The sequence below is a fragment of the Limanda limanda genome, chromosome 4 (assembly GCF_963576545.1).
Source record: "Limanda limanda chromosome 4, fLimLim1.1, whole genome shotgun sequence".
In the NCBI taxonomy this organism is placed as follows: Eukaryota; Metazoa; Chordata; class Actinopteri; order Pleuronectiformes; family Pleuronectidae; genus Limanda; species Limanda limanda.
The window spans coordinates 22,299,816-22,321,589 of NC_083639.1; the positions used below are offsets into that span (position 1 = coordinate 22,299,816).

The 21,774-nt window shown below is 39.3% G+C and overlaps 1 protein-coding gene across 1 annotated transcript; it reads left to right on the forward strand.

Annotated features, from left to right (window-relative positions):
* Positions 1-4,931: 4,931 nt before the first annotated feature.
* On the forward strand, positions 4,932-8,370 carry barx1 (BARX homeobox 1). The gene is made up of 4 exons (XM_061070545.1): positions 4,932-5,133; positions 6,192-6,483; positions 7,250-7,334; positions 8,203-8,370. The coding sequence occupies exons 1-4, from the start codon at positions 4,932-4,934 to the stop codon at positions 8,368-8,370; spliced, it is 747 nt and encodes a 248-aa protein (XP_060926528.1).
* Positions 8,371-21,774: the final 13,404 nt, after the last annotated feature.

The window sequence follows — 21,774 nt, forward strand, 5'->3', positions numbered from 1 at the left end:
ATAAGCAGTGCTCAGTCTATCACCATGGTGTCTTTGTTACACCTTGTGGACACAATGAGGATCCCTGAGAAAAACAGATGAGTTGATGAGAGTGTAGATCTTTTATGCAGCTCTCTGGTGTCGCCTAGTGGCAGTTCATTAAAAGGATGCAGTTGCTGTGGCGTTCCTCTTGCGGTGTCTGCTTTTGTTAGGGCCTGAGCAATGAATGGAGCAAGGATCCTATTGTTCCCTTGAGTTATTCAATCAAATCAAAAACCTCAGAGAGTCCCATGTGAGGGCTGCCTCTCCCAGGACAGACAGAAGTGCAAGAGATGTCACGTATAACAGAGAACATCAACACAAATAACAATATGTACAACATTAATGAGAAAAGACCGTGTTGAAGATAAATGGAGAGATGTATCAATGTTTAAATATGGACAGACAGGTTGAATAAAAAGAGATGGTCGTAGCCAGAAGGCGATTTGTATTTATAGTTTACAGTATTTACTGTGTGCCTCTGACCACGTCTCAGCTCTGACCTCCTCCTGTATTGCTGTGGTTCCTCACAACACAAATCTTGCAGTAATAAGTGGTTCAAACTTTTAAATGGAAACTGTGGATCCTGTGATTTAGTCGAAGTGAATGAGGGATCAATATTTGGAATATGTTGCCGCGAGTAGTAAAGCTCTGACTAGAAGCTTTATCAAAAAGGAAGGTTTTAAGCAGAACCGAAATGATTCCACAGGAGAGGAGCTTGACAGCTGAAGACGCTGACTCTCTACTTTCAGAGACTTTAAGTAAAGTCTTTTATGAATCTGCCTCAATCACCCAATGACCGGAGGAGAGACTGGAGCACCAACGATACAACTGGACTCAGTCAGGCTGAAGAGAAATGCACTTGCACTTGCACGTACACACACACACACACATACACACACACACACACACACACACACACACACACACACACACACACATACGGCTGATGAAGTTGAGAACTTCTTGTTGCAGGTGTCAGCACAATAACATAAACGTATAACAGGTGACTTATTCTCTCCAGACACACTCTAAAAAATAGGAAATACTTTGCTTTGAATAATACTAATATTTGAGAAACAAATATTTGTATTCCTTGAAAAATTCTAAAACGAATATATATGCTCCTTCTACCTATTCCTAAAAAATAAATCTATTCAAATATTTTTCAACTGCTTGACACAAGACATCCCCTGCTTTGCTGTCCCAGTCCCAATGAATGTGCCCTGCTTTGAAGGTTTCACATAAAACCTTTCCAAATTAAATACTGGACAATTGGCTTATACACAAGTGTCACAAAACTTCCTGGCACGTGTGTTGAAATGAGCTTTAAAAGGTTCGGTGTTAAGGATTAAGGAAGGTTTACAATTTCAAAAAATTTGATGTAATATTTATAATATATATTATATTATTATAATCACCTAAAAGTAAGAATCGTTGTATTTTCGTTATCTTAGAATGGGCTACACAAAGAGAGGATCCCCCATACCTGGAGTCCACCATGTTGCACCACCATGTTTCTACAGTAGCCCAGATAGGACAAATCGTGGCTACTATAGATTAATGTTGCACCAATCAAGCCACTGTAGATCCGTGTTGCACCACCATGTTCCTACAGTAGCCCAGGACAGACAAACCAAGGCCACCATAGCTTCTCCTACACACTAGGAAGGGAGGGTCAGGGGAGGAGTATTCAGTTTGTTGTAATGTGCAGCATCACCCCTAGATGTCAATATATCCTACACGCTTAGCCTGTAAAGTGAAAACACAAGGAACCCTCCTCAATCGGCAGATGAAGGTGAAAACAGCTAACTGTGTATTAACTGTAAATAATGACGTACAGTGACATTTACAAAAACACATTTTAGGGAGGGGACATTAAGGTAAAAACTGACAACAAATACATTATAACAAGTACCCTCAGTTACAGTCAGTCATGCAAAAAAGAGTTGTAGAAGAAACCATTTTAAGGAGGATTCCACTCTATGCTCAGTATAGAGGCTGCACTTTGTTTTTGTTTTTTATTGTAACGTGTTATATAGACACCCTATGAGGGAAGGCAACAAACAGTGTGATGTGCCACAATTCAACAGAACCACAAACTGTAGCCTCGAAAATGATCATAGAGGTGGGTCATCACCTCTTTGGAAGAGTTTAAATGAAACTTGCTGCATGACTGATGTAGTCTGCATTAGTTTTGCATTAGCCCATACTCAAACAAATTTTAAAATGGTTGAATGTAGGTAATCAGCAATGTTCAGCACTTTGCCATCAGTGGTTACCATTAAATGTACATAGAGTGCAAATACACACATTGTAGTGTGCAGAGGTATTTACAGAAACAGAGGTGATCATTCTCCTGCGGTTTCAGAAGTGGCCACTAGAGGAAGACATGTTCCAAAAATGGAGTTTATAAAGGACTGAAGGCAGCATCAGCAAGTTCATTAAATACCCATGAATCAAGCTGCCCATCTGTTGTCAAGGACAACTCATTCCAATATTGTAAGAGGATATTTTGAGTAATGAAGAAACTTTACGTTGTTCAGCACATTTCTACACAACACACAGTCTTTTGAAGGACTCATGGCGTTGTCATCATGAAATTGCTGTTTTTTAAAGCCTGTGGTTTCCTATTCACTTAAAACTGCTATATTCTTGTCATTTGCACATGATGTCACTGGAAACCCTCCCTGGCAGTATTGTTGTACAATTGATTTTAGCCAACTCAGTTATGAACTGTCACCAGAATGTTAAATAAAGACTGGCAGGTTTTGTGTGGTGTCTCCCTCTGAATTGTGTTAACATGTTGACTATATTTGTCACGACTATATTTGTCACGTCCGCTCTGAAGAGCTAGAAAAAAAACATGATTTTAAATGTTTCTTAAAAATTCAGAGTACTGTACAAACAAACAGCTCTGAACCATTCAAAGGTTCTTCTGAAGCGGTTTCCAGCTGCAGAGTTGACTTTAGGAGGCCGGAGCTTTTCTCAAAGCGGCACTGAGACATGCTAAAAATATGCCGTGGGAGATATTTCACAAAATCTGGCCAAATAACCGCAAAGGAAAAAATCCCAGTGGTGCTCTGAAGTGGATTTTTAAAACCAGAATGATATATTACTTTTTGAGCTGCCTTAGTGGTTCAGTCTGACACCAGCTGAGGTTTGATCAGTTACCTGAAGTGAATGGAATTGAATTTAACTAAACTGAACTGGGCTTCAATTCAATTCAATTCCATTACATTAAATTCAATTCAATTCATTTCAATTCAATTCAATTCAATTCAATTCAATTCAATTCAATTCAATTCAATTCAATTCAATTCAATTCAATTCAATTCAATTCAATTCAATAGAGAACGCCACAACAGAAAAATATATGAAAATTGAATTTCTGATAACTTTATTGCTCAAATATATATATATATATATATTGTGCAAGCTGCAAACTTGTGTGTGGCACTAAACAGACCTGATTGCATGCAACACCTTATTTCCAGTTTGATACATATATAGCCTATTCAGCATGAATTGCTGATGCTATATTTGTATGATATGATATATTATCAAAATCAAATCTCTCTCATTCAAAAATAAAACTTCATGAATTACGAATATATGAATTAGTTTATAGAAAAGTATCAGCTTATTTTCAATTTTACCTTCTATCATGTGCTTTCTGTATACAGCAAAATCTGTAGTGTTGTTTTTTCAGTGTTAATATTTTTGAGTTAGTGGGTGTTGATTTTGGAGTTGTTTTAACACCACTAGTGTTAAAAAAGCTCTGCGAGCGTTGTCAATCAAGCGAGTTAAATGTTAACACCTATTACTGAGTTAGATTCACTTCAGGTGGAGTTGATCATAAAATATGGGAGGAGCTTCACCACAAATCTCTGCACCCAATGAACCATAACAAAATCCCTCGGCTCTCTTTATCAAGACAGGTGTGAGACTGTAGTGTTAAAAATACACTTTCATGTGTCATAAAATAACACTATGTATGTTAAAAATTAACTCTCACAGTGAAAGGGAATAACACAATTTAGAGTTAAAGGTGCACTTATGTGGTGTCATAAAATAACACCAAGGGTGTCAAATATTTATCACTGTTAATGAGTTAAAATATTAACACTTTTCAAAGTGTAATTTTAACTCAGAATCCGTGAGGATTATATAGACTCAGAAAAAGTGTTAAATTTAACACTCTGTGAGTTGAATTAACACTGCCGATTTTGCTGTGTATCATTATTATGATCATCATCATCATCATCATCAGTCTAATGGCCTATATTGAAGGGCATGTGAGAATGTCCTGATTTCCTTGCCTTTGCATATAGATGCCTGCAGCAGTTTGCATGTGACCGGAGCTGAGCAGTGAGACAGAAGCAGACGGACCCTGAGAAGAGGTGGAGCCACCACCGCACTCATAAAAACCCAAAAGCCTTTTCCTCAACTCACTGTCAAGGTGACGCACTCCGCAGCTGACAGATGAGCTCCGACCTCCGCGGCTCTCCTCTCCTACACACAGAGACACACACGCACAGAGAGAGAGAGAGAGAGAGAGAGAGACACACACACACACACACACACACACGCACACGCACAAAGCCACTGGGCATGAGCGCAGCCGGGCTAACGGGAGCTTTTGGTCACAGGCTTGTTTCTCCGCTCCAGATTTCCTCTCCAGAAATAAGTGTGGTCTGAAGTGACGCGTAAAAACCCCGCAGAGGACGCACGGAGCCGCGGGGACTACAGCTACCTGAGGGCCACTTGTTCTTTTTTTGATTCGTTGGCCTGCTCCAGCACCTGAGGATAACTTGGCTCTCCATCTCCGGACTATAAAACTACAGGGAATATGCCAGCTGGCCTGGGCCACTGAGGGAGCGCTACTCGTTGAGGCCACGCACAGCCACAATATGCAGCATCATTTGGACATGGGGGCTCACTACTATCCTCCGGACCTCCACGCCGACCACAGGACTCATCGCTACAGGAGTTTTATGATAGAGGAGATCCTGACCGATCACCCCGAGCACAAGGTGTCGGCTCCGGCCGGGGAGTTCCTCAAGTTCGGGGTCCATGCTCTGCTGTCCGCCCGGCCTTACCACAACCAGCTGGGTAAGAGGTCACTGGGACTGGATTCGTGTAAAAGTGACTGGAACCAAAATGTAGAACAGATCATTCTTACTGATGATATTCATTTTAAAATCAGATAATAAATCACCAGGTTGTGAATTTAACGTTTATCACATGGCGGGCTTGTTTTTGAGACAGAATGATTTGTGGTAATGAAGCAAAAGCAAGGACACGTCGTGCATTTATCGAACAAGAATATATCTCAGGTAAAAGCAGTTGCATTAATTATTTGAAAAAAATACCCAGCAGCTAAAAACATCTTAAATGTGCGAGTATTAATACGCCGAGTTTTTAATGTGCGTGGATGCGTAAAGTCTGGACTCTGTTGGTCTCCTGAATAAACCTGAGTATTTCCTCTGATTTAAAATCATTAAAATTGACGATATTGTAATAGTCACTATTATTATTTCAGTTTTTTATTTTAGAATTTGTTTTACCTTAAGTGTGTTTATATACCTTCAATCTACAGCCATGACCTTGTTCACGGAAGAAAACCACCGCCAATTGTGTGTGTGTGTGCGTGTGTGTGTGTGTGTGTGTGGGTCATTATCAACTCCTAATTACAGGAGTTTACATGGAGATGAGTTTGGACATGAGCTCCAGTGTGGAACAGGCCTGATTATTGAAGGATAAACCAACCAGGCTCTGATTTGTTTAATGACGATCATTAAGGATCAGGACATGAGTCCAGCCCAGCTGCACACTGACCCATTTGGATGAAAGTACCATGAATCAAATGTTTAATTTTTACTTGATATTAAACGCAAATAACATAAATACTAATAAATAGTGACATCAGGATAATAAGGGGGTATCTTATGAAGTTTTAGACCCCAGTGTTGTTGTTGTGTAATGTCAGTGTATTCTCACATTTATGATAAAAGCAAATCTGTATTTGATGCCATGCAGTGTTGGTACAGTAGTTTCACTTGGGAGCCCAGAGATTAAGGTGAATTCCACCTACAACAACACAATGACTGGTGCATATATAACACAACCCTCTCTCCGTGTGTGTCCGTGTTGCCTCTCCCGACCCGCAGTGCTGAAAGCCGAGCAGACGAGCCTGCTCAAGTTCCCCATGTCCCCGCTGTCCTGCTCGCTGGGCTCGGCGCTCGGCCCCCCGCTGCTGGCCGGGCCTCCGGGCCTGCAGCTCGGCGCGGCGTCCCACCACCTGCCGCTGGACCTGCACCTCCGCGGGAAGCTGGAGCTCGGAGGCGACGGAGGCAGCAAAGCCAAGAAGGGCCGCCGGAGCCGCACCGTGTTCACCGAGCTGCAGCTCATGGGCCTGGAGAAGCGCTTCGAGAAGCAGAAGTATCTGTCCACCCCAGATAGGTGCGTGTGTACACTTCTATAATACAAGTGAGGATCAGGGCTGTAGAAAATAATAGTTAAAATTACTGTTGTTATTCTTATTATTTAAGTTTTATTATAATTTATTCAGACAATTTGACATGACAATTTGACAAAATGAATAAAAATAAAGCACAAAATTTATGGTATAAATCACCACACTTTATAAGAGATCATACAGACTTCTGTTCCATTGTTTCCAAAAACTAGATGAGTATCCCTCATTGTTAAAATTAAAAATTAAATCCCGCAGCAGAGCATGAAAGGGGAGGACATTGATAGTCACAAACATGTTGCTCTGCACACTTGATAATTAAACAATGGCCAAAAGATGCATTATTAAATTCATTATTTAATGTAGTATTTTAATATTTTAATGTTATATATGTTATGAAGTAGACTAAGATATTTTATCATGTTTTAAGTTGTGTTTTTTTGGCTATGAAATGTCTATTTTCACCATGTTGTAAACTCACACTCACACACAGGTAAAAAGAAACCACCCAGCAGGACATGAGCTCATAGTTTTCAGTGGCAGCTCTGACCCTGATTCCTGTAGCTGTTAATACCCAGCAGCGTCCCTCTATGATTAAATGCTGTGCTGAATAAAATGTGACAAAATTATTAGAAACAACTGACAGAATTCAATTATTTGCCCAACCAGAGAAAAAAGCCCATGAGGTATTTTTGTTAAAACATAACAAGCGATTGGATGACGTGTGAATGCTTTGGATTGTGTTCTCTACAGAATAGACCTCGCCGAGTCTCTGGGTCTCAGTCAGCTGCAGGTGAAAACATGGTACCAGAACAGACGCATGAAGTGGAAGAAAATTGTAAGTTAAATTTCTATGTTATTATGATGATGGTGATGATGATGATGATGGTGCTAATGATGATGATGAGTGTAGTTGTCAACAACAAACAATAGGAATTATTTGCATGGTGTATTATGTCAGCAGATGTTGGTGAAAGATATAGTTCAGTTACATTACCCTGGTGCATGAGAGACAAAGCAGATCCGCTGTTGTCTTACCTGTGTTACTCACATCACTACAAGAGGTTTTGCTGGGTTACTAGTGGCAGAAACTTGGACTATGGGCAGAAAAGATCTCTGGTTCGTCTCTGGTTCGACTCCACGGAGAAACAACAAAAAGACGAACCTGGATTGATCTGCCCAAAAATCCAAGAGGATTCTCCCTACCCTGTCTAGTGCCCCTGAGCAAGGTACCTTACTCCCCCAACATCTGCTCCCCGGGCGCCGTACATGGCTGCCCACTGCTCTGTGTGTCTGGCACCAGATGGGTTAAAAGCAGAGGTTAAATTTCCCTCCTTGCATGAGTGTGCCTGTGCATGTCTGTGCATGTGTTTGGTACAAATAAATAAATGTATCTTAAATCAAAAAAAGTTCTGTATTAATACCTTTAACCTTGATACACCTCCCCATTTATATTAGACACTGTCTTTTGTTGCCGTGCTACATCTATTGCCCTTGGGTTGTTTAGTATTTCCTCACTTATATCGAGGATGCAGAACAGAGGATGTCACATCTTGCAAAGCCCTATGCGGCAAACTGTCATTTGTGAATATGGGCTATACAAATTCAATTTGATTGATTGATTGAAAAACTCTGTTGGTGTGCTGCATTGCTGATGGGAGGTCAGTTAGTTGTTGAACCTTAACCTAAGTTCACTGCTCATGCAGGTGCTGCAGGGAGGAGGCCTGGAGTCACCGACCAAACCCAAGGGCCGTCCGAAGAAGAACTCCATCCCGAGCAGCGAGCAGCTCTCCGAGCAGGAGCGATCTGCGGCTGACGCTGAGCATCAGTCTGAAGGTTCCAGCTCCCACTTAGACAGCACTCAGGAGGAATGACCGGGCCTCCGAGCCTGCAGACACTCTTGACTATGCAAACCCCTGCGACCTACACTATGCACATTCTGGATGGGACCAGACTTTAATGGCATGGAGACGATTTTTGTGGATGCCCAAAAGACTTTGAATGGCACAGCCGAATTTGTGCCAGGCAACACTGACCAGCAGCCATGTGTTTTTGTTATAGCCCGACCATGCATTCCCTCGTGATGAACTTGCTGCTGTAGAGGAGGGAGCTCAAACCGCTGCAGTAGGTCGACCCTTTTTATTCTAAGGATCCACACTCACTCATCTGTTTTGCATTCCTTTTGTGTAACTGTGCTATGTTTAATTATTAAATATATTTTCACTAATGCTCTGCTCTGTTTATTATAAAGGACATATAGAGGTTTAATAAGCTTTTAGTGTAGTGTGTATAGTGCACACAAGGATGATGATGATGATAGCTTACAGGCTCATCAGTTACACACTGACATGTTGATGTGCTTCAGGGCCTAATATGGTTACATACCTTTTCAATAAGTAAATGTCTTGTTGATTCCTGACATCATTTACTGGGTATGAGGTCACAGACTATACACGTGCAAAAACAGAAAGATACACACCCATTCGAGTACCGGACATGTTTCTTGTGTATGAGGAAAATCAGGCAGCCTTTGTGACAAACGTTTGTAAGTGGTTTCCTAATTCAATGCTTTCATTATTTGATGTAGCCGGGGCCACGCGTCTCCTGTTAAGTTGTGGATTCACACTGGCATCACCGCTCATTTTGTTCTTGTATAAAAGAGAGGAAGTGATGCTGGCTCCCCTGAGGACCTAATGAAAAACAGAGCAAAGAACCTCACACACTAATTTTACATTTCCCTTAGTTTCACTTTCTTCCATCTGTCTTCATTTCAAATTTCAAAACCTGAATAAACACACGATGTGGGGAGACGTACTAGTTTTAGTTTTCAAAAATGAACAAAGACAAATATAATTTGGATGCAAGGAAATGTTATTATGACACTTAATATCCATCAGATATTCTGTTTTAATTTTACCTGAACAGATTTCTTCCTTCTATTCATATCAACAACTTATTAAAGCTGCCGCTACATTGTTATGTAAAATAAGAGTTGGTAGTTTGATCTTAGAACAGAATATTATTTATTTTTATTTATTTATCTATTCTTTTTTTTTTACAAAGATTTCCTCAGGCACTGCTGATATATAAACAGCAAATTGTAGTCCATTGCCGACATTATATTTTGCTGCATTTAGAGTGGACAATTATATTTTATGTTATTTTGAAAACATTTACTGACTGAGATGAGACCATGAGACATGAGGGGCTCCGGGAAAACAGCTGGGGATCTGAAGAACCAGCGAGTTTTTTACAGTAATATTTATAAATATCTGAGAGGCTGACACAACGCCTATTATTAATCACCCGTAATTCATTATTAATCAGAATGTGCATCCAGTCCATGACCGAAGAGTATTCATGAGAAACCTGCGGGAGTTTGCTGTTTGTCGCTGTTTGCGGACAGTCTGAACCTCAGGCTCTATTCTGGTGTAATGAACTATTTTATTATACGTACGTCCTCATCTTCATTGATGCTGAGAGTAAAATTAAGGTTTACTTATCATTGCTATTGTCGTTACTTTTTAATTCTATTGTATTTAATTTCTACAGCAAGTCACAGCTGACTCTATCTAAAGCACTTTACTTTATGATAAGGTCGAGACAATAGTAAATTATTGAGAAACACAGCAGTTCCCACAGATATTCTTATCGATATTTACTCTACAGCAAGCTGTGCAAAGTGTAAACATCAGTGAGCGTCCGCAGCCTCCGACACCAGCCTGTAAAACAGCCTGTAAGACAAAGCGCCGGGGCCTCCATCACCACCTCTTATTACAATTCAGTGAGGTGACACTCGGTCATGCACGGCAACTTATAACATATTAATAAAAAAAACATACAGGCGTCTGAGAGGTTTCATATTTTTAGTTATCCATGAAGAGAATCGTTGATTTCCGACTGTATGAGTTTTTATTTCATGCAGTGTTTTATTTTCTTTAGAGAGTATTTTGATAGCATGTGATTGGACATCCAGTTGTGGCTCTCGTCTTTAAAACACGTAACTACCGTGCAACTAAAGTAATAACAGACGTCCGGACTGCTGCTGGAATATTACACTTACAATTAGACTGAAAGCATATTAATATGAATGAATACATGTTAGATATAATGTAGCACTCGTCACTGCAGCTTAATAACATGTTGGTTTCACAGTTTGGATATTCTAACTATAAACACATGATAAGTTAACACTGTGTCTCTGTCTACGTGCTCCTACAGCTTCTTTAGAAGATTCTGTTTCTACAAATACTTTATTACAAGCAGTCTACTAAAACGGGCCAGATGAAATACAGTGATCATTAATTAATTATCTTATAAATGAGGCAGGTCAGCAGCTCTGTCAGCTTTAATTTAAATTTGTATAAAACTATACGACTTGCAGCTGACGGTGTAAAAATAGAAAGTAAAACATATCTGAGGATTTAACTGTTCGTTAGCCTCAAGGACAAATCAACGACTTGGTTTGAGTGAACTCAATTGAAGTGAACTGAATTTTTCGCAGGTGATTATTAGGCCAATATGTTTTACAAACAATATACAATGTAATCAGCATATATGTCATCATACATACTCCGATTTCATGACATGAGTCAAAACCCGTCAAATTATAAATAAATGAAACAAAACAGCAGAGGACATTTTTATAATTTTTACATGAGTGCTGATGTAGAACATTGTCAAACATAATAAATAGTAAAAAAAAAATGTTTAAACAATTAAATTACTTTTTAGGTGATGCTTCAAATTATTTCAATAATTAGACTCATATATTTTGACAGGCTTTCGAACCTGAAAGAAATTCATTAATAAAGCAAACCTTTCTTTTTATTTTACAAGCAGCCCACTTTATAAACATATATAATAATATTCATTATGATCCACTCCCGAGAAGGTTATGGCTGAAATGAAAAATTTAACTGAAGAATTTTTGTTTTTAAAAACCAAAGAATGCATCAGAAATGATTTGAAGTCCAAATAAGAATGGGTAAAAATGACTTGCATTACTAGGTAGACTTAATATGCGCTTTATTATCTCTGCTGCGTGAAAAGCAGCTGCAACCTTAAACTGTGAAGAGTGTGTGTGTGTGTGTTTGTGTGTGTGTGTGTGTGTGTGTGTGTGTGTGTGTGTGTGTGTGTGCGTGCGTGCGTGTGTGTGTGTGTGTGTGAGGACCGAGCAGATCCTTCACTTCAAACAGAGCGTGTTTTACATTCTACAAATTAAAGATCTCTTTCTCACAGGTTCAAACGAAAAACGCACAATTTGGTTTTGAAACTTCCACCAGTGCACATTATAATTAGATTTTTTTGTCTGTTTATTTACTTCACTTGTTTCTCCTGTAATATAAAGGCAAGAGCTGCTTTCATCAGTCCAAATGTATTTCTATAATCTGAATGGAATTCTTACTATGACGTATGGAATATTCATTTGGATGAAAAAGCTACATATGCAGAATGATTGCCTGGATGAAATAACCACATAAAGCAAATGATGAAACTTTACTTCATAATATTTATATTAGCTTCATCTAGTTGAAGTGTGGTGATGCCTCTGAGGCTTCATAAACTCCACCTATTCATTTTGAATGGCTCCTCTCTGTAAATTGTGGTATCCAGATTCTTTAAATTCCTTCTAATTATCTTTTTTTTTACTCCCAAAGTGCACCTTTCTTTTACTTGGTGGTCTCAGTTTCACCTAAAGATCCACATGGACATCTGTTAGTTGAAAACAAAACACACACACACACACACACACACACACACACACACACACACACACACACACACACACACACACACACACACACACACACACACACACACACACACACACACACCACCATCATCTTCTTCCAAGCAAATAGCTAATCAGTCAATGCTCAGGATGTCAAATTGATGTCAAGGCCTAATCATATGCAGATTAATGACAGGTTCACCTAAACAACTGAGCTGAGGCTGCAGAGCAATATGCGAGAAAAGCAGCAGCACATGTTAGAAATGCAGTTATGACTGTTGTTAATTTGTAATAAGGTAAAAGTGTGGTCCTCCCTTCGCTGCAGAGGGCAGATAAAAAGCTGCAGCAGGCCTGGATGATTCAGGCTCCATCCACGTGCACCTTCCCTCTCCAGGGCTTTGGAACGGCCTGAGTGTTGGACAGCAATGGCTTCCGACATAAATTACAATCAGGAAGGAGAGTCAGTCGCCAGGAATTTGAACATTCGGAACCACCACACTTGATGCAATTTAATCATTAAGGGGACCCTCTGTGGTGGCATGATAGCGCTGCGGCGCAAGCAATGGGAGGCTGACCCCAATTTCTGAGAGCGGGTGTTTGTGAAGTCAAAAGGTCTGTGCTTAGACAGAGCCCAGGCCGGGGGTCCGGGGGGCCCCCAGCGTCCGCCCCGGCCACGCACAGGAGAATTTCTCCACGATTAAAGAGCCCCTGATTAATCCAGCGTATGTGCCAAAACTGCACATGCGGCGTATGATCCCAATTAGACTGAAACCCAACTCTGTGCAGGCCCAGCTCCACATTAGCTCCGCCATTCTTCTCTTTGTTTTCACTGGACGCTCCCTGACAACAGGCCTTCTCTTCATCACACTCTTATAGCGTCTGCCTGCAGTGATGCAGTAATGCTAACTGAATGATGCTATGCTCAAGGTAGGAAGGTCATCTTTGTTCTGATATGTTTCATATTGACATGCAAGCATAAGTCTTGGATCATTAACAACTTAAGGGAAACCTTCCCGAAGTAAAAAGAACAGACAATGTGTCCGAGTCCATTCAAAGGAAAAGAGTCTGAATCCCAGATCATTTTTATTATAATGTGCTAAATATGAACTATAGGAGAATAATTCACATTTTAATATGCTTACTCTCATCCATGGGTCACCAAAAAAAAACGAAAAGCAATTAAACATTGCATATTGTAAAGGAAATAAATTAGAATAAAATATTTTCTTATATACAAGTTATGGAATCACCTCATGCAAAGTGGACGGTTTAGTGATTAGGAGAATCTGCAGCATTAAAGTACAGAATCAGATGGAATCACGAGGGTCTTATGGCTCCTGCTTCATCACCTGTTCTCTGCATGAGGGCTCCTGCCTCACATGGCAGTTTAGAGCTGCACAACTCGTTTCTTTTGTCGACAATGCAGAACTATGACAATGTCTGATGTAAAAGGTGTCACCCATAGAAACCAACTCTGCAGTAAGATTTTCTCTATGGAGATTTTAGTGCATTGTAGCCTTTTTGTTATTTCAAATTCGCTTTAAATTAATTATATATTTAAAAAAAACTTTATTCATACAGCACTTTTCAAAATCCAGTTGGTGTTTCACAATGAGAGAAAAAAAATACACAAAAAACTCAACTTAACAATGAGAATAAATCATTAACTAAGAAAACAGTACATATTTTGGGCTGTTTCATAGAAAGGACAGCGTATGTGTGAAATGAGATAACGAATGGGAGAAGACCTGCTGCGAAGGTTGAAATCAAACCTGTGGCAGCTGCAGGAGGACCTCCATGTGCCGGAGGCCCAGGTAAACTAGCCGGCGGCCAAAGTTTCTCGATAGAAAGAAGACCTTGAATATCTCAAGAGGTAAGTGAGAAGAAATCTTTTTTGCCAGCCAATCAGATCCTTCCTCACTTTACTCACACCTTTGCTGCAGTCATGGTGTAAAAATGTAACTGCCAATAGAAATAATTAGATGATTCATGTCCTCGGTAATTCTCCATTGAGCATGATAATCCATTATTGTGGCAGTCACCTGCAGGTACATTAACACATGGTGCGTTCACAGACCCCGCGCTTTATAAACAGCTCAGTGTGACTCTCATTCATTACGGGGCTGATCTCTCAGCACATGAAGTGAACTGCAGGGCAACATTTGCAGTTTGAAGTGATGGCGAATCAAGTCCTCACTGTTTCCCTCTGTACACCAGCGTGTGTCACTGAGAGGGCTCTCACTCAGAGCTGCACTTTAAATAAATACTGTTTTTTTTGTATGTACTCAGACTTCAGTGTCACTTTTTTTTTTACAATTCAAAACAACCACAATGAACTTTCTAGCTGCCATATCCATCTAAGGAAAAATTACCTGTCTGAGAATATTATATTTTTATAGTCCTATGTATGTTGACTTATGAAAAGTTTGGCTGAAAACTGACAGCACAGTTAATCAATTTTTGCACATCTTTCAGCAAATAGACAGAAAGTTGTGTCATAATATATATATATGTATATATCAGGACAACGACATTTTGTGAAAAGTCTTTTTAAAAAAAAATAAAATTGGCCATTTCACATTTCTATTTCCTACTTTAAGGCCATAGATCTAATATCATTAGTCTTTGAAAAGCTTGCTTTGTTTTCCCTTTGTTTCCCCTTTTAAGCAATGGACATATGCAGGTCATACTATTTCAGAATAATGTCTTGATGAAATGTTATGTGAAATGAATTGTGTCTGTGGACATTGTTAATCGGTAACTTGATTTTGATATATTTGGATCACGATGGCTTGGACCCGAGACATACATGGACAGTTAACCCCAGTAACCTAAGACTTGAACCCGTGACACCTAATTTCATGTTAAAAACTATGTACTGTATGACTGTATTTGACAAAAGGAAATAAAAAGAAGTTAAAAAAAAAAAGAAAAGCTTGCTGTGCAGATAAACTTCTAAAAGTATTCGTGAAATTCTTCTGCATTTAATCACAGATTGGTAAATGTGTGCGCACAGATGGATTGTGTTACATTAGTGAGGGGAGTTCTGAGACTCTGCACAGTCTTTGACCTACAAATGCACGTCGTGTTTAACTGCTGGTGGAAAACTCGGATGTCCGGCTTTTCAGTGCATTTATTGAATTTCAAAGTTGAAAAGTGTTTTTCTTCTTTCCTAAAATGATAAAATGTGTTCCAATGAGGCAACTGGTGACTCAAACAATAATTCAGGCTGGGAGCTGGCTCCGTCCCAGTCGTCCCTGTTCATGCAAACCACCAGACTGCTCATTTTGTTAGCCAACCCTAGTTGTTGATGGAGCTGGTACCAGACAAGTTATAAAATTGACCACTATGTTCTTTTGGGAGGAAAGATTACAAAATACCAACAGTTGGGACCAACCAGTTTTCTATGGCTCTGAGTGAACTCTCAAAAACTCACTATGAGTAGAGTTCATAGACATGTACAAGGCCAGACACACAAAACATTTATCTTTTACCTTAAAATAAGATAATGAGATACAGGTTTAATTCACATGTTCACATAATTACCTTCACATTCAGACAACAAGAAACCAAAATCTAAAACTCATACTCACATTCAATCACTAAAATAGAAAATTAGCATTTACTGCGTCTTTGAAAAAAGGGACTTCTGATCATGATGATCGCCCAACCGGTAAACTTCTTATTAAGAATGTTATCGTAGAGAAGCAGGTAGACATGTGCTATTGGCATCAGAAACATAATGATGTCATTCCTGACCCCCAGGCCACGGGCTGATGTCTCTGTGCTCGCAGCTCTGAGATTTTGTATATCTAGAATACAAGAGATTCATGGGATTTACAGTAGTTTGTACTCACAGTTTCGAGAAATACCAATTTACAAATTAAAGGTAGTGTGTTGAGTTTTTGTCCTCTGGGAGCGCTGTGGAGCTGTTTCACTCTATTTCACTGATCTACAGGTAGTGGTAGTAAGCCAAGAAATGCTGCAATGCACCAACAAAGGCAGAGATGAAGAGTTTTTAATCGTTTCATGAGGAAGGAAATACAGTCATCACAGGTATTAGAATTCAAGGACAGAGTAAACATACTATGTTCTGGTGAATAACAGTGAATGTCAAATTTAGTGATGCCTATTACAGATAATCATTAACACTGAGCCAAGTCCTGAATAAAACTATAAAAAAGTGGATATTGTGCTGCAATTTGTTTGGCAGGAAACAAATGTGTTGTCTGTGAACATTTAACTGATATGTTCAGTATCAACATATATGCTACTTGCCAAAAACATAAATGAATAACAAATGTGTGAATAGAAAAACTTATCTGGTCGCAATTATGTTTCGTACAAAACCTATTTGCTGTTGCTGTAAAGAGGCGTCATTTTCTTGGTTTGACCTCTGACAGCAGTTTTCCAAGGCTGAGCCCATTTAAGCAAAAGACCAAAGAACTTCCAGTACAACGTATACTCTTGATGTGTGGGTGTGGTGCTTTGCTACATATGAAACAGTAGCTTACTGTCATTTCACTGAAGTCATTGTTAACTTGAGGTAACCACAATATAGGAAAATGAAAGGGTCCGGATACAGCAGTTGGTGCTGTTCACAGAAATGAAGCATCCTATACAGTATACTAATTTGGGTGAACTGATCCTTTAGTATGATGTAGGTGGTTCACTATGTTAGTACCATAGACTTTATATAAAGATGGACAACTTGACAGCCTCCATAGGTGAAGCCAAAACCTTATAATCACCCCTCCAGTGGCTAAAAAGTCAAAGTGCATGTTGAATACATTTTGTCCGTTGATAAGTTCATTTCAGGTCATTCTTATCACACTCTATGCTTTACGGGTGTATGTTCAAGTGCCTATATATCCGAATAGCTGCAGTGAATCATCCACAATGACAGGACTTCACTGCTCTTTATGTTTAAATAAGGTTTTTTTTGTGAGATATTCCAGATCTCAAAGTAAAATAAAAGTTTGACTATTTTTATGGGAGGTTTGAAAAGAGACCCAATCCACACCCAACAATCCCATACTACTGAAAAGTGCCCCAGTTTTCACTAGGATCTCACAAAGAAAAGATATGATTTACATATTTTCTGTATATTTTATTTTCTATTTTACTGAGTTTTATATTCCATTTTTATATTCTCACATGCTCTCTTGTCTGCATCGTTATTATCTGCTGCTGTAACAAGTTCATTTCCCCAGTGTGTAATCAATTAGGTTTATCTTATCTTAAGAGTTAAATGTTTGTTGAGTTACAAAATCTTTTTTACCATAAAAAATACAAATCAGCTACTTCAACAATCTCTGTCTTTCGGTGTCATGTTTCAGGAACTGAATTTCTCTGGTTTTAAGAGGAGTTCAGTGGTTATCTACACAGATGGTTGTTTTTTATCAGCTGGAGTATGAGCAGTGAATGTGACAGTGAATGTAACATGGTCCGTTAGTAGCAAGTAGAAACAGACATTTATTTATATGATAATATAATGGGTTTGTACTTTAATGGTATTTCTGCCTTTCATGCTCAATATGTTTTAAAACATGTAAATTGTAATAGTTGCAGGCTGGTCCTGAGTCATTTTCAGACCAAAATGGAGTTGTGTTCAAGCAAAGGTTTCTCATACAGGCCCCTTGTAATTTCCTGTGGCTCAGATCACAGCTCTCAGTCATGCAGCTAATGGGAGAAGGCATTAGAGGACATAAACAAGAGTACATCAGCCCATCAGCTGCAGGAGGATGCTCCCCTCTCAGCCCACTGCCCCGCCAAGTCAGTCCGGCCAGCACAGTTTGTAGGAAACGTCAGCCGCTGTGATTGATTTGAGATGGGCGATTCCCCCGTCTTCATGCTTGTATAAAGCAAGACAGCTGTTGAGAGAAATCAAATTCCGGCAGACATATTTTTTCCATCTGTTTAACTGAGTCGTTGACTCTCGCTGTACGGGTAAATAAAAAAACGTGGCCATGATGTGGCAGGGGGTCAGGGAGGCTCTCATTTTATAGCAATTACAGCACAAACCCCTTCCCTTTCAAAATCCAGCTTGAAAGTCAATCCCACTTTCCAGGGCTTTTTAGAAGTAAGATATGACAAGGCAGAGATCTGTCTCTGGTAACTGCTTCAAGACCCACACTACCCATGATGCACAGCAAAGGATTTATCACCCCGTCCACTTGTTTTTGTTAAGGATTCCAATGTAGTTTACTCTTGAGAAAATTACCAAATAATTTACTTCTTTTACATATTTCCTATATTCTCCCCCTAATGAAAGGCCAGTTATATAGTTACAGGAGTCCCGGGTTATTTTGCCGTTTTTGTATGCTTGTGCAGATGCCCGTGCCAAGCTGTTGTTTGGTATCTTTTTTTTTGTTGAGCAGAGGCATTACCTATATGTCCAAACATTTATTTCACCTTGACAAATAATGTGGAAAATTATGTATTTCTTTATAAAGCATTTTCAAAGTTGAAAAATTTAATATAAGTTGTAAATCTGAAGATATAGCTGACAAACGGATAAAACAGCTATATAGCTACAACTTGAAAATAGCTACAACTTGAAATAAAAAGCAGATGTCTTTTTAGCTATGCAACTATTTAGCTATGCAACAGTTCTCAGTTCTCGGTTGATGACTTTTCTGACAAGCAACAGAAACAAAAAAAAACAGATATATCCTGGGGTAAAAACATTGTTATACACTTAGAAGAAACGAGTTTCTGTGTTTTGTAAAGAAAATCACTTCTATTCGATTCTACCTTGGCCCCTCCCGGTATTCTCAGCTTGGGCAGAAACATCAGATTCATATGTTTTTTTCAGTTTCTCAAGATGATATAAATAATGAAGATATGGGAATAAATGCCACGTCTGCGTCGTCCTTTCTCAGCATATTTTCACTTGCATGTAAATACAAGTTTTTACATCTGATTTATATGATAATTTCTCAATTTTTTACCTTGGCCTATCAACACCAAACAAAAACAAGCTAAACTTCAGTTTGAAGTCCACATGTTAGAAGAAGTTGAAACCAGCTCTCCACATGGCTCTGTGTTTATGGTGGGATGTCTTGAACCAGCCACGTGATTTGATCACACTGGCATGATTGGCGACTCCTAAAGGTTAAATGTTGATTAGTTTGAAATGTTTATTAGTTTATTCACATTTTCCCTGCAACGATTAAAAAAAGATCTCTGTTTGGACAGATCCGTCACTACAGGCATGTGGACGCAGCTTCTCTTCTCACCACAGAGCTCTGCGAGTGATATAGTCCTGAATGCTTCTGCGCTGCTTCAGCTCTTGTGTCTTAAGTGAAACAGATTATGAAAACAGATGAAACCCAAGAAGCGCAAACTTAGTTTGAACAGCAAAGAAACAGTGTAAGAAAACATTCAAGCCTTTAGAGCTGCTGCACTTTTGACTCCTGATTCTTATCGTGCGCCGAGAAGCTTCTGGTGACTCCCAGAGCTAAACAGAACACGTTCGGCACAGACGTTATTATCTGAAGTTATGTTATTATCTTAACTATTAGTGGTTGGGCTTGTGCTCAGTACAAACAGGTGGATCTGCAGAGGGTTTTTTAAAGAAGCAGCTTTGAAGCACCACTTGATCCTCTTGAGGATTGTTTTCTGGCTTACCAATCAGTCATGGTTCTACAATATGTGGCACTGGCATTATAAACATTAGAGTGAAACAAATGACAATCCTTATCATTTTAAATATTCACGCAAATAATTAGAGAATAACAAAAACAGTTCCCAAGGTGTAATTTGCAGATGGATCTACAAATGTTATATTTTTTACAACCAGTGCATCCTTATTATAAATGTCTTTATTTGTAGCCGTGATTTTCTCGATAACTGCTTATCAGATCCACTTCAAACTTGGCAGGCATATAATTAAGAAATATTCTGACTAGCTGTATTGCTTGTTGCTGTGTTAGCAGTGATGGCACCTTCTGAAATTACACAATCATATAATTTCTTGTTCCAACAACTAAAAGATGATGACTTATTGGACAGGTATGTGTTTCATGTTTGTGTGTAACGTTTCCAGTTTGCTGATAATGACCTAAGGCCCTGGTGATTCACATGAGCAGCCATGACCTGGTGACTGATCACGTATGAAGCAGAGCCAGAGAATCAGGGGAAAACACACTGTCACCACAGGGTTTGACTGACAGGTGATCTCAGGGAAGATCTCTAGAAAAACACTGCAGTGATGATCATGACCTGAGCACTGGTGTCATGTCTTTGCCTGCCACATCTAGGGGGAAAAAACGAAATAAAATGGAAATATACAGAAATAGTTAAAAAAAAAAAGCATTCAAAGTGAATATGCTAAATGTGATTTATGAAAACTATGAAATAGAAGCTTTAAGACTGTAAATGTAAGTGGACAATGACTGTGGACTATAGTGGATCTCATCCTGATGCTGGATCATGATCTTGCTGGCTGCTGACCAGAGACTATGATTGCAGCAGGACTGCTTGACACATAGTATTGAAGTTATCCTTCAAAAATGTTTACCCTCATCGATGCTGCTAAAAAACTTTAATCCCGATGATGTTTTCCTACACTTGACATCTATTGCACTTCTGTCCGTCCTTGGAGAGGGATCCTCACATGTGGCTCTCTCTGAGGTTTCTACATATTTTTACCTGTTAAAAGGGTTTTTAGTAGTTTTTCCTTACTCTTGTTGAGGGTTAAGGACAGAGGATGTCACACCATGTTAAAGCCCTATGAGACGAATTGTTATTTGTGAATGTGGGCTATACAAATAAAATTTGATTGATTGATTGATAAATCTGATCCCAACATGTATTTTATAAATGACTTCATCACAGCTTTTTGTGAACTCCCCTTTTATCTTAATGAGCTGTCACGTTAGGAAAATGTGCAGCCAACGACTGCGTGTTGTCAGAAAGCCACACTGATCCTTGGACATGCTGTTTTTCCCTTTTCTTTCTTTCTGACAATGGAAGACAGTGACGAATAACAATGTCTGTGAATGGACAAATTATTCCCCCTGCACCAGTTACAGGCAAGTACATGGAATGTTTTCTGCCCTTTATGATATTATGACAGCTTGGCTGCAGCTGCATCACATTATTGCAATTATGAGTAATTCTAAATCGATTAACTTAATATCAAAGACAAGTCGCGGAGACAAGAGCATAAAATTGGCGCGGCTCTTTCTAAATCCACAATCAAAGTTTTTCAGGGTTTTAGTTTGGCTGCAACAGGATCCATGTCTGGGTATTTATTTGAACAAGACATGCACAACACAATCATGCGCTCCAATTTCCGGCAAATGTTTTTAATTTTACAACCTTCTGTTGTAGGTCCAGTCCTCTCTCGTTTGGTTTGATTGCAGGCTGCTGGAATATTCAGCGTGGATTAAAATAGCAGAAGGCCTTTGGTGCTTGTCCACGGGAAGACACAGAGGTAGTAATCTCCCAGATGTGCCTCGCATGGCTCTGCGATCTCTGGAGGAGTTTCCTCTCAGGGCCTTATGTGGAGTTCAGTGAAAACAATCAGAAACGCCTG